The sequence below is a fragment of the Cynocephalus volans genome, chromosome 10, assembly GCF_027409185.1.
Source record: "Cynocephalus volans isolate mCynVol1 chromosome 10, mCynVol1.pri, whole genome shotgun sequence".
NCBI lineage: Eukaryota > Metazoa > Chordata > Mammalia > Dermoptera > Cynocephalidae > Cynocephalus > Cynocephalus volans.
This window is the reverse complement of record NC_084469.1, coordinates 37,719,501-37,733,479: the sequence shown is the minus strand read 5'-3', so window position 1 is coordinate 37,733,479 and position 13,979 is coordinate 37,719,501. Positions and strand designations below refer to the sequence as shown.

The window sequence follows — 13,979 nt, the reverse complement described above, 5'->3', positions numbered from 1 at the left end:
CCTCTGGGCAGGGGACCTGGGCTCTCTCTACCTCCTTTCTTTCAAACAAAGCCTGTCCTCAGGAAAGTACCTACTATCAGTCACTTATATCTTATTACCTTATTGTAAATATATAGGCATTTGCACCTGAACCCACCTTTCCAATCATGGAATGAAAAGCTTTACTCCCACATTAAAGGAACTTGAGAAAACACCGCTCCAGTGCAGAGTATTTGGCAGGCAAGTGGTGCAGTGCTTCTCAGCAGTTCGGAAATTGCCCTGTGCAGGTCACCATCTACTTCCCCTGAGTGGAGACCAGGAGACAAGGGGAAGTGACTGAAAGGTATGCAGATGGGCTCTAGATGAGAAATTAGAAGAGGCAGCTGAGCTAGACTCCATAGCTTTAGAGCCCTAAGAATGGGAAGGTGGAAATCTGCCTTGTGTAATTAACATGGAGGGTAGAGAAGGGTGGTGTTTAGATATTAGAAGCTCACACCATGAACCTGAGACTTCACTGTCTATGCTAAGAAAGCATGTGAAATCCCAGCTGCACTAAATGGTGTTCTCCAGCCTATACATAGCCTTAGCTTTCTTGTCTGTAAAATAGGACTACTGCTTAATTCACAGGGTTATTGTGAGGTTTCAATTTGATGAATGCAGTGTTTGGTGCCTGGCACAGCACACACACACACACAAACATTTATGTACAAAGAATCACTCTCCTAATAGGCAAATGATACCATTGATGGGGTGTTTGCAATGTGCAAGGCATTGATGCAAAGCATTACATGCCTTAACTCATTTAATCCTGTTGAAAATCCTATGAGAGAAGTAGTAGTAGTATCCTCATTTAATAGATAAGAAAACTGAGACACAGAGAGGTTAAGTAACTCACTCAAGGTCACACAGCTAGAAAGTGGCTGAGTCTGGAAATAAGATGCCATTCAATAAACAGTAGCTTTAGTTTGTTTGTTTTTAAAATGGCATCATTGTTCTCTGTTTTAAATATTAACAACAGTTGATTAGAATGATAGAATATTTATCTCTTACAAGAAAAAAATATACCAGCTTGGGTGGTTTCTTATTTATGTGGATTTCATCTGATTTTCCTTTTGGTTTCAGCACAAAAATCCTATATGACCCTCCATGAAAGCCAGGCTGGAGACGGATGCTGAGTCCAGGAAGGGTGTGTGAGGATTCCTTTGGCCTCACCCTTGTTTCTAACTGTTGCCAGTACTAGGTGCCCGGTCCTGAGCAGCCATGATGGTTGAGGCTCTCCCAAAGGCCCTGGAGGTCGATGAGAAGTCTCCAGAATCCAAGGATCTGCTGCCCAGCCAGACTGCCAGCTCCCTGTGCATCAGCTCCAGAAGCGAGTCTGTCTGGACCACCACCCCCAGGAGTAACTGGGAGATCTACCGCAAGCCCATCGTCGTTATGTCCGTGGGTGGGGCCATCCTGCTCTTTGGCGTGGTCATCACCTGCCTGGCCTACGCCTTGACGCTGGGAGAGAAGAGCCTTACCGTCCTCAAGATGATAGGGCCTGCCTTCCTGTCCCTGGGTCTGATGATGATGGTGTGTGGACTGGTGTGGGTACCCATCATCAAAAAGAAACAGAAGCAGAGACAGAAGTCGAGTTTTTTCCAGAACCTCAAGGCTCTCTTCCTGAACCGCTGATGGTGGTTTCCCCATCACCTTGCCACCTTGACCAAGAGAAGATCTGATGACCAACATCCAACATCCCCATCTCCTCCGTGGAGTGCCATGAAACTGATCCAGGCAAACCCTCCCTCCGGCCCCGTGGAAAGATTGAGCTCAGGGCTCCACCTCCATGCAGCCCGGGAGCATTGGGGGATGTATCTCACTTGGTCTCTCTGTTATTACTAATGCTGCCCTAAGATCCTGGCCACAGCCGACCCCTCCATTGCTCTCATCTCTGCTCCTGCATCCAAGCATCGTTCGTCCAACTCTCTCTGCCACATGCAATGCATGCTGGGAAATTCCTTAGGGGGTGGGTTCTGCCCCAAGGAGAACCTTGTGTTTACATATCTGAGTGCCTGAGCTGGATTCCACATTTGCATCCTTCTGGAACCAAAACTGACCAACAGAGAAGGGAGGGAAGGCTGAGTTCTGACCCCCTGGGTTTGGCAGCCCCTGCTCCCTGAGCGCGTGAGACACTGACTTGCATATCAAGAGACCAGACAAGTCACAAGTATCCAACATTCCAAAGACTGAACAGAGAAGGGAGGCCGGGAAAAACACTTTGCAAGACGGCACATCTTCCTGCACATGATAGCAGTTAGCCAGCCAAGGAGGTTTAACTCCCAATTACATAGTATTTATACCAGAGGCAGTGGGATAGGCTAGGGAGTTTCACTGTTTCCCTTTGACCTTCTAACCCCTTCTCATTGACTCCTTTCCTCTCTGAACTTGGCAATTAGCCAAGGACAAATGCGTGTTGCCCTAACTTCCTATCTACCCACTCCTGCCTCCATCCCTGATTCTAGAAAAGCAAGATTGAAAGCTGCAGAGGGATTCTGTAAAATTATTCTCCACTTCTCCTCCATCAAGATCAAATCTGAGAAGATCAAAGTCCACATCTGAATGGTCTGTGCATTTCTAGAGATGAATTCACTTAGAAATCCCAACTTCTGCTATCTCTGCCCCTGCCCACCAAACAAGCAACTATTTATTAAGTGCCCTGCTCTGGACCAGGCTCTAGGTTGGGAGAAAGACAGCCATGGTCTCTGCTGTCATGTTGCTTTCCAAAGGCAGAGACACAGCCAAGCCAACCAGCAGCTAGAATATTCCATGCTGCATTATCGATGGGGGAAAGGCAGGTGACTGTGGGAACACAGCAGGTGTCTGTCACAGATTTGGGAGAGGACAGAGAGGTTCCTGGAGGCCATGTCATCCTCACTGAGAACACAAAGGAAGAGAAAAGTTAGCAAAGAAGGGAAAGGAAAAGAGCAGGAACCACCACGTTGTGCAGAAGCTCAAGGTTAAGAGAGAGCGTGATGAGATCAGGGAATGGCACGGCCACTGTCCTGAGCTCCCACGTGCTCTGTGTCAGCCCCTCTCTCGGCCCGCTTGCCACCTACTTCCCTAAGTGCCTTACTGCAGCTTCTCCTGGGGCACGTGGAGTGCCCACTGGGGCCTATGGTAGAGCCTGGAAGTGGGTTTCCAGAGGGCCACCAACAGAGAGTGCCCACGAGGTAGGCACTCCCAAAACTTCCTGGAGCAACCAAGAGGCCCTCAGGTGAAAGACCAGGGGGCACCTGTGAGAGAGTCGGCAGCACTGCCCCAAGCCAGGCCAGAGGCCCAGTGGAGAATGCCTAACGTGGGGGTGAGAGGAGAGTGGCCCTGCCCAGGAACCACCCTTGGCTTGAGCTGACTCCCTTTACGCCACAGCCTTCCAGCCTCCCTGGTCACCATAGCAGTGCCTATCCCAAGAGGCCTGCAGGAATCTCCATCCTTCACAGTGGTTCCGTATGAAGAGTCAGAACCCATCCCGGCTGCCTCTGCATCGTGGGGGATTCCACGGAGGCAAGTACTTTGGGGACACCCCTTGCTCCACCTACTTGAGGAGTCATTGTTGCGGAGCCTGTGGCCTTTGAGGCTCCCCCAGGATGTCCAGGTTATTCATTCAGGCCCGTGCCAGTGTGGCCGGGTCCTCTAGCCCACAAGTCCCCTGCACACAGGTGGGCCAGGACCAATCTTGAGGATGTTACAAGTGCTGTGTCACTAACTGTAGTTCTGCTGCCTCAAGTAACAGGGCTTGCAGATCAGTTGCCTTTCCTCTGCCATAAGTGCAGGTTCGGGATGGGCCTATACCGTCACTCTCGTGTCCTCAGAGCTTTCTTAAATGGGATCAAGCAGGATGGGCTCCCAGCTAGCTCCTGTGCCTCACCACGTCAGCCCAAGAGCTTATAGTCGGAGCACAGCTGTAGGAGGGACCACGTAGTTGCTGCTACCACAAATGTCTTAGTGAAGGAAGTTCGGGGACAACCACGACATTAGAAGGTGTCCGAGCTCTGCACTCAGTTTGCAATCTCCAGCAGCACCTGCCCTCACTCCCTGCCCCCTCAAGTCAGTTTCTCAGCAAAGAAAAATGAGGAAAGAGCTACGAGGAAAAACCACCAAGCATCGTTCATCCCCACCAGGACCCCCACGTGAGTGTGGGCCTGGGAACGTGCCAGGGTCATGCCGAGGCAGAACACCTTGGAGACTTTTGCCAAAGACCGCTGCCCCGTGGACTCCTGAGCTACCGATGTACTTTCTCTGTGGAAACAGCCACATCCGACGCCACATTTCTGCAACAAAGCATCACCTGCAATGACATCTTTTATGCCCATGCCTCGGAAGAGAGGACCAGCATCCACTTACCAGGCTCACAGGATTGTATAAACCCCCCACCCCCAACCCCACCCTACAGCTGTTCTGTTTGGGAGAATTTGATCTAATCTGAGGCCTAAAGGAATCCATGTAACGTTGAGTTGTATTCTATTTACCAGTGTCTGCTGTGTTTTTGTTCTACCCTCTCTCCCTATCACTCCACAGTGCTACCTGGGAGAAAAGGTACAGGGTGGGCTTCGTGTACGGTTCCTCAGCTGCCTGGTGGGAGCTCATGACCCTGCTCTGAGATGCTGATGGGGCAGAGGGACCAGCAGCCCCTGACTCTTTCCAGTCCCATAAGCTCAATATTGAGACCAAAAAAGAGATATGGAAAAAGAACCTTCCAGAATAAATGAACCAGTGGTCCAGAGAGAAGAAGGTGGCTGCCCCAGGGTCAGCCTGTCAATGTCCCCATGCACTAACAAGAGGAGGCACAGGAAGGGGTGGCAGCAACTCCCAGGACCTCCTTGGCCTCCTTTTCCTTCTAAGCCTCTTCGTCCTTCTCCTGCGCAGCCTCTTCTGCTTCTCCAACTTTAATCCTGATTCTCTTCTTTGTGGTTCCCCACCAGACTCACCGTGACCTTGGCTTTCTGCTTGCCCTAGCTTGCTCAGCCCTCAAAGGAAAAAGAAAAAGGATGGTGCGGGGTCTGGGTAGAGCACGGGATGTTTTATTCCTCCCTCAATTCCTGCAGCATGGCTGGAGTCACGATGCCCCATCCCCTCCTGGCCCCCACACCCATCACTCCATCACTTCCATCCCTCGGAGATCAGAGGGCTCCATAAAACTAAAACCTGGAGCCCCAAACATGTCTGATGTTCAATGTGTGCAAAGGGACTGCCTGGGCTGAACCTGGTGATGCTGCCAGGTAATACCAGCCGGGTGCCACGGGGGCTTTGGGGCTGTGGGCTGGGGTGGAGGAGGCTGCAAGAAGGAAGTTGGAGGTAAGAGGCTGGTGGACAGCTGGCAAGAAGCCTTTGGGAGTGGTGTCTGAAGAGCAGAGACGGGCTCAAGCTGAACATAATGGCCACCTCTTGGATGCTTACTGTGTGCCAGGAACTGGTCTAAGCACTTCACACATTAACTCATTTAATCCTTTCCAAAAACTTTGTTCTAGGTACTGTTGTTACCATCATTCCCATTTTACAGGTCAGATAAATAAAACACAGGGACACCAAGCTAGGACAGCATCGAGCCAGGTTTGAAATCCACCTGGTCTGGCTCCAGAGGCCACAGCCATTAGCTGCACCCCATACGTGCTCTAAGCCCCTCTCAGCAGAAGGCACCAGGGTTGCCGGGGTGGGCTCTGGGCTGCAAGGTGGGCAAAGCAGGAAGGGGTCTGGGGTCACTAGACAGTCAGAAAGGCACACCAAGCAGGGACCCAGACACCAAGAAGGAAAGCAGGCAAATTTCCTAGCCAAGAGCTGGGAGAAGAGGGCAAAAAGGGCCACCAGCCGGGAAGATGCCAGCACTCTGAGTCCCTCCTGTGTGCCAGGCGCTGCACGGGGGGGCAGTCACAGTTTAGCTTGTTTTTGTCTTCTCCCCCATGTCTAATCCTTTGTGGCACATTTTATAGAGAAGTAAATGGGGCTCAGAAAAGTAAGTTACTTGCTCCCGGTCTCACAGGCCATCAGCAACGGATCAGAGATTTAAGCCCAAAGCTGCCTCCCAAGCGCACGTGCTGTCACACCCTGAGCTTTCAGCCCATGGGCCGCAGGCACTAGGCCATGTGCCTGGTTAGAGGCACGGAGGGGAGTCTCCAGCCTCCAGCACAAGGTGACGCTGTCAGAGCAGGGTGGCATTGATACACGTAGCCTTTGTCCCACAGGCCAGCCTCTTCTGCTGATCAGCAGGGGGATTGTAGCCAGCTGACACTGTTACATCTTCATATCCCATCACATCACCTTGGAGGCCAGTTCACAGGCCCCTCAAAAGTTTGAGACCACCTCTCACAGGGAATGCTCAGAATCGAAGGAGCAGCCAGGATCCCACAGCACTTCTCTAGAGCAGAGCTGCTGAACACCCCATCTTCCTGCAGGGAGAGGGGCTTAGGGGCCCCTTGCTTTGCTCCCCCGTTCTTAAAAGACCCTCTTTTCCTCATTCAAGATTAGTGAGGAGTCACTAAAGGGTCTTGGGCCTGGTTCATCCTCGGTCATGCTAACCCAGATCTTAGAGAGCAGCCCCAACATAAACCAGGGCAGAAAATCATCCATTCAGGTCCTACCCTCATTCCTGACCCCAGAATCTGGAGCCTGTGCTCTCAGCACATGCGAGGATGGCCCGTTCCTGTCTGGGTTTCCTCCTGTGCAGACTCACACACAGCCCCAGGGACTCTGCGAACCTAGCCAGGCCCTGGCACTGTGCGGTCAGCTCCCCCGGGTCTCCAGCCAGGGACCTCTGTGCCTGCAGGACCATGTGCTTCTCATGTGGCCTGCATGTGCAGTGAGGGGATCCCAAGCCATCTCCCACACCAGGTCTCCAACTTCAAGGAGAAAGAAGGTTCTCCAAAGGTCACCCTAGATTGAGACCGTCTCCCACTGCCTAGCAGGACCCTCTGGCAAAATCACCGATGTGACTGCAAAGAAGAGAAGGAGTAGTCACCAGTGGTCCCTCTAGTAATCACATAGACCAAGTTGGTCCCATCTTCAATAAATAAAGAAATGTAGACAGAAACCCTGGCCTTTCTCCTGTGGGGTTGCATGGGAAGGGGACCTGAGGGAGGACGGAAGCATGACTCTTTTATGCAGCACATGCCCAGCTCATTCCCCGGGTTACCAGGCCCTTCCTTTCTCTGATCGCTTCTTCGGACACCATCTCTGGATTCATACCTGAGGAACAGCCATTAGCCCAGCATTTCAATCCCCGGAGAACCTGCCACACACAGACCTCAGAACTGGGGATGTGGTTATGTAGACATGAGCTCTGGCCTCAGAAAGCCATCAGGCTGGACCCCGGAGGAGAGAGGCAAGGAAGTCATTGGTTATGACACAGTGTGACAGGCAGGGAGGGAAGCCTGGATGCAGAGATAGTGGGCACCCAAGTCAGCCTGGCCCCAGCCTGCCTTCCAGCCTTCTGGAATAGAGCTGTGCCAGGTGTTCACATGAGGGGTGGGAGCAAGGAGCCTGGGGCAAAGGGAAGGGACAAGAGGGGACTGGGAGCTGCCTATTGGTCAGTGGGGGAGGCTGGCCCATGAAAAGCAATGCCCTCTGACGATATTCAGAACTCTACTTTGCCATCTTGCTTTTCTCTGCTTCCCCTGAAATCTGTCCATCACAACCTCCAACTGTGTTGTACAGTGCCACGTATGAAGAACATGCTCGGGTGCTCAGTGGTCCCCACACTTCCCCCACCTAGTCACGCTTCTGTCCCGAGACCCAGCCATCCAAGAAACGGCGGTGCATGCGATCTTGCCCATCCCTGGAACATTGCCCTGAAGTCTCCCCTGCCCCATCTCTTCTGTGTTCCAAACACTTCTCTGAATGATTTCTTCCATGACAGTGGCTTCAACTCTTCTCTGTGTGCCGGTGACTGCCCAGATCTATTTTCATACATCTAAATGCCTTTTGGACACTGTGTTAGCTTCCTATTGTAGCTATTGAAAAAACAAGAAAACATAAATTTAGTAGCTTAAAATAACACACATTTACTATCTTATGGTTCTGGAGGTCTAGTCCAAAATGGATCTCACAGAGCTAAACCAAGGCATAGGCAGGGCTATGCTCTTTCTGGAGGCTCTAGGGGAGATCTGTTTTTTTGGCTCTTTCTAGCATCTAGAGGCACCTGCATTTTTGGTTTTTGGTTCCTTCCATCTTCACAGCCAGCAATGGCATGTGTCTGAGCTCTTTGTGTATCATCATGTTTGCTTCTATGACTCTCCTGCTTTCCTCTTCCACTTACAAAGACCTTTATATTGGACTTTATATTGGGCCTTTATGTTGAGACCATATATTGGGCCCACCTGGATAATCCAAGATACTTTTCCAATCTCAAAATCCTTGTGTTAGTTCGCTAGGGCTTCTGTGACAAAGTACCACAGATCAGCTGGCTTAAACAACAAAAATCTATTTTCTCACAGTTCTGGAGGCTGGAAGTCTGAGATCAAGATGTCAGCGGGTTTGGTTTCTTCTGAGATCTCTCTCTGGCTTGCAGACAACCATCTTCTCCCAGTGGGTTCCCATGGCTCTTCCTCTGTGCATTTCTGAGTCCTAATCCTGTCTTTTCATGGGGACATCAGTCAGATTTGATTTGGGCCCACAGTTATGACCTCGTTTTAATTTAATTACCTCTTTACAGACCCTGTCTTTAAATACAATCACATTCTGAGGTGCTTGGGGATTAAGACTTCAATATATGAATTTGGGGGGAGACACAATTCAGCCTATAACCTCCCTTAATTACATCTACAGAGTCCTTTTTGCCATGCGAGGTAACCTAGGGATTTGGATGTGGACGTCTTTGAGGGGACTATATTCTGCCTACCAGAGAAACCTTCACCTTAATAGCTTCAACAGTTTAAACTCAACGTGACCAACACTGAACTCCTCCTCCTCCTTCTTCTATGTCACCTGTCTCGAGAAATGACATTACCTTTTGCCACCATTACCTTTTGCCACCATTACCTTTTGCCACCATTCAGCCAGTTGCCCAAGGCAGAAATCTGGTGTTCTAGTGGGAATGCCAGAGACTACCTATCCAATATCCTTTTCCTCATCTTCTTTGTTAATAAAACCTCTGTTTTATTGGAGGCAGCAATTTGCCCAATTAAAACAAGATCTTTCCTGGCAGATATTCTCCAGCCTCCCTTAGGACGAGGTTGACCATGAGATGTATATAGAAATCATTAGATGAGGACCAGAAAAGCTCATTATCTGCCGGAAGCTCCTGTCCTTTCACCCCTCCTTCTGTGGATGCAGACCAGATGGCTGGAGCTGCAGCTGCCATCTGGGGACCACTAACTGACCTTGAGAATGGAAGCTTTTGTCAAAGATAGCAGAGCAGAAAGTTAGACAATGCCTGTGACCTTGATGACATCCAGGGAGCTACTGTACTGCCTAACCCCAGGATTTTCTTACAGAAGATAAGGGGGTTGAGCAGGTGGGACAGTCTGATAGGCTGCAGAGGAAGCTAGGTGCCCCTTGTGAACCCCACACTTCCTCTACACAACCAGATGTCCAGTCTGAGAAAGATCCTGCTGCCTCAGAGGTAGGAGGACTGGGACCATCGTCATCATGGTGCTCTGACTTTTTCCCTCCTTTTCTCTTTCCCTAGAGATTCGAGAATGTTTCCAGGTGGATGACAAACAGATGTAAAATTGCGCGGATTCAGAACTTAATTACGAGAGTCTTTGCTCTAAGTACATCAGTTCTGGACGTAATCAAATAGTATTAAATAGTACTATCAAATAGTATTCTGCTCTGCTGTCTTTGACAATGGCTTCCACTCTCAAGGTCAGTTAGCTGTCCCCAGATGGCAGCTGCAGCTCCATCTGTTCTAAGAGCTGAGGCAGGGGCAGTGGGGAGGGGCTGATTGTATACAACTAGCATCCACTGGAGAAGACACCACTCTCTCTCTCTCTCTCCCAGGTTCCAATCTGTGCGGTTGTCAAAATTAAGGAAACCTGACCTTACCAAACATGCAGTACCATGTATTGGTTCAGAATGCAGACTCTGGAGACAGCCCACCTGGGTTCACATCCTGTCTGGGCTTTCCCAGCCCTCTGGCCCTGGACTTCACTTCTCTACACTACAGTCTTCGCAAAGCACCCACCTCCTTCAGAGTATTATTGGGGTAATCCCCAAAAGGCTCTTTTGTATTAAGCACTGAAAGTTATTATCAATGTAACAGACTGCCCAGGGTAGTCTAGGTGAGATTTGGATGTTCTGCTAAGTTATTTTGCTGTAGGAAATCTGGCGAGACTAGAGAGCTGTGTGAACTGATTAGAAATAGAGAGTTACAGGGGAGGGTGTCACTATGTGCTGTGTAGTCAGGTGAATGGGAGTCTGATACCAGCCAATGGTTGTATTCTGTCAGTTTTGACTCCTCCCTTCCCCTCCCTCTCTCCCTCCAATCACCCCTGATCAATCACAAGGCCTGTGATTTCTATCTCAATACCTCTCACAGGCAGACATATTTCTGGGGCTGAAATAGCTCACTGTCCAGCAAAATTCATGTTGCCCCTCCACAGCAAGGAACAAAGTAGCTGTCCCACCAAGTCCACATGTCCAGAACCCCTTGTATCCAGGTGGGAACATGTGACGGGTACACATTAAAGCAAGAAGAGCCATATGACTCTGCCAGCCAGGCCCTTTAGGAAGTGGGTGTGTTCTTCTCCCAGCTCTGTACAGAGCCCCACGTGCAGGGAGCCTGGGCCCTGAGTCACCAAGGTCAGGAAAGCCCCATGAGGACCGGCAACACCACATTGGACTGGTATATGAACTAGAAATACACTTCGATTTTGTCTAGCCACTGGAATGTCACGGTTCACTTGTTACCGCAGCTAGCATCACCCCACTCATATACCACTCTGCCGTCACCGTCACCGTCACCATCATCACCTTCCCTGGAGCCAGGGAAATCCATCTCACAACTATTCCACAGCTCTCTCACTCATCTCCTCCCTCTGTTTTTCTCTCCCATAATCCATGCTACACCCTGAGCCACGGTAATCTGTTTCCCAAATGCAAAAACTTAATGAGCCTCTCCCTTCCTGCAATCCTCCCATGGCTCCATATGGTCCTGATGTGTAGTCTGAACTCCCCAGCTCGGTTTATGAGGCACCGTCTCCTGCCACGCCTTCGTGGCAGCAAGCCTTCCCCATCCACACAGAACCTCTTTCAGATCCTCATCCTCCCCACGTCCCCCCTGCCCTGCTCCATTCCATCTCTGCCCATCACTCGGTGACATTCTCTCTGCCCAGAACATTACCCCTCTTCCCCCAGCCCTGTCTGTCCAGCCCATTCTCACTCACTCCTCTCCTTTTCCTAGGTGCACATTCTCCTTCCACCAAACTGCTTAGGACCCTAGATCACCATTGCTCAAGTCAAATCCAGCTTGAAAAGGTCACCACTTATTTGGTAAGAAGCAATTATCCTCATGGAAAAATCAGAGGCTTTGGCGCTAAACAGACCTGGTTCGAAACTTGACTCCACCAGCTAATTTCTCCATTTTTACATTTCTATCTCAGATTTCCAATTATGTGTGAAGATGGCAATTACCCCTTTATGTCCCTGTAAGGATGAAATAAGACAAGAGAAAATGCCAATAGGACGCACTCGCATAGTAGGTGCCATGGTCTGAATGTTCGTGTTCCTCCCAAATTCATATGTTGAAAACTAATTCCCAGGGTGATGATGGTGTTAGGACTAGGGCCTTTGAGAGGTGATTAGGTCATGAGGAGGAACCCTCATGAATGGGATTAATGCACTTATAAAAGAGACCCCAGAGGGCTCTCTCACCTTTCTGCCATGTGAGGACACAAGGAGAAGACAGCCATCTGCAAGCTGGAAGAGGCTCTCACCAGAACCTGACCATGCTGGTGCCCTGATCTTGGACTTCCAGCCTCCAGAACTATAGGAAATAAATTTCTTTTGTTTATGAGCTACCCAGTCTATGGTATTTTGTTATAACAGCATTAGCTAAATGAAGTAGACAGCAGGTATTCAGTAAAATGCAGGTGTTAACTTTGTCACCAAGTTACCAGGTACACTCAGATCCTGGCTGAAGTTCCCAAAATTTGATACCAGATATACAGGTCTGGCTGCCTGTCCCCTTTCAAAAACAAACCATTCAAAAGTCAAATGTTGGTGAAAATGGAAATCAGTTTTTATTCAGGAATACCAGTGACCTGAGGACAGATGTTGGGCTAATCGATCTCTCTGGTAAACCTGAAGGAGACTGGCCAGGCTAAAGTTCATCTCAAAGACTCAGATTTACTCAGGGGTTTTTTAAGAGGAGGCTGAAGGAATGGAACGTGGGAAATGAAAAGCAGGAGGGAGGGAGACATGAGCTGTGGGGGCTCCGTGCAAGGTCTCGCCAAGACCCTGTCTGGTTTCTGCTCCCATCTTTGCTGTTATCTCAGGGCCTGGGTAGTACGTGCAAGTCTGCAGCTTCAGGCTGGCTGGAAAACAACTTCACATTCATGTAAATAATGTCATCTTGCCCCATAACCAGGTTCAAAATATCAAATAACTATGGGAGAAGGGGGAACTCAGAGAAATGCACGCCAAGGAAAAAACCTTTGTCCTTTTAAAATTTCTTAGAGCTTATGTGGTTTTAGTTCCCAACATGGTTTCAGTCCTGCTCACTCTAATGACAGGAAGAGATCGTTTTAGGTTACAACCGTAATGCAACAATTCCCAAATCCTTCAGCTCGAATAGATTTAGGCTTGGACATATAAGGCCATAAATGGACTCTTCCAGATAGGACATAGATATCTGATTTCAAACAAAGAAATGTGACATTTTGGCAACCGAGGGCAGGGTTGTACCTGTAGCACTACTATAGTTATTAGGGATCCTCTGAAGACCCAGACTATTTACCATATACACACTTTTACTTAGAATTTTGCTTAGAACCCAAGTAAGAACCTCAAAAAGTTCAGGTAAGAGCCCCAAGTGAGTAATTCTGGGAACAGTTGCCAAACACTCCATGGGTGCCATTCACTGGGAAGAGAGAAAAGCCCCATGAATTAGCCTGCAGTGACTGCCCATCACCTAGGGACAGGGTGTGGCTGCTTTCTGGGACCAGGCAAAGTACCAGACTGAGACCGACCAGCACCAAGTGTGCCCCATGGTCAAGGCCAGAGCAGCGCTTTCAGGTTCACGCCAACAAAAGGATAAAAGGAGTGGGGCCGGCTCCTGGGAAAGCTAGTGTGTCAGGGGAGGAGGGTGTGCCCGCTGGAGGATGAGCCGCCCAGCGGGGAGGAGGAGGGGGAAGCCTTGGATGATGAGCTGGACACGGGAAGGGCATGGGATGGCTTGCAAAGCCGTTTCCCACACGGTCTGGGGAAGGCAGCATTCTTCATTCATTCACTCAACAGAGAGCCTTTGAGCACTTCCTGAATGCTGCGCTGAGTGCTGTGAACAAAACAGACCAGAATCCCTGCATTCGAGAGCTTCGCCCCTGCTAGGAGCAGACAGTCCACGTACGCGGACACCATCACATGAACAAGGTGATGTCAGAGACAGACGAGGGCTGTGAGGTCAGAAAACAGGTTGAGGACGAGGGTTATGAGGTCAGAAAACAGGTTGAGAGCACAGAGCATGGGGGGAGGTGCTACTTGATAGGGTGGCCCAGGGAGGCCTCTCTGGGGAGAGGGCATTTGTGTCCACGACCTGAATGAAGAGGAGGCACCAAGTGAAGGTCTGGGGAAGGCAGGGGCCTCCCCTCCCCTCCCCTCCCTCCTCCCTGCCGTGATGTGATGTAATTTCCTCTCCAGCCCCGCCCAGAAGCAGACCCTGCCGGTCCACCCTGCAGTCTGACCTGTGGCCTGGTTGGCTGATGCCTCTCATTTGGATTGTTCTTCCTACTTTCTTTGCTTCCTATGGCTGGAGGGTTTTCTTTTTTATTTTCTAAGTTTTTATGACATTTTAACATTATTATAAATATAAA

The 13,979-nt window shown here is 49.9% G+C and overlaps 1 protein-coding gene across 1 annotated transcript; it reads left to right on the top strand.

Moving 5' to 3' along the window:
• The first annotated feature begins 1,239 nt into the window (after positions 1-1,239).
• Positions 1,240-1,653, top strand: PIRT (phosphoinositide interacting regulator of transient receptor potential channels). Its single transcript, XM_063109355.1, has one exon. It carries the CDS (start codon positions 1,240-1,242, stop codon positions 1,651-1,653), a length of 414 nt encoding a protein of 137 aa, XP_062965425.1.
• Positions 1,654-13,979: the final 12,326 nt, after the last annotated feature.

What these genes read in the sequence shown, in the direction of transcription:
- PIRT (XM_063109355.1), top strand. Translation starts at nt 1,240, where the DNA reads ATGATGGTTGAGGCTCTCCCAAAGGCCCTGGAGGTCGATGAGAAGTCT.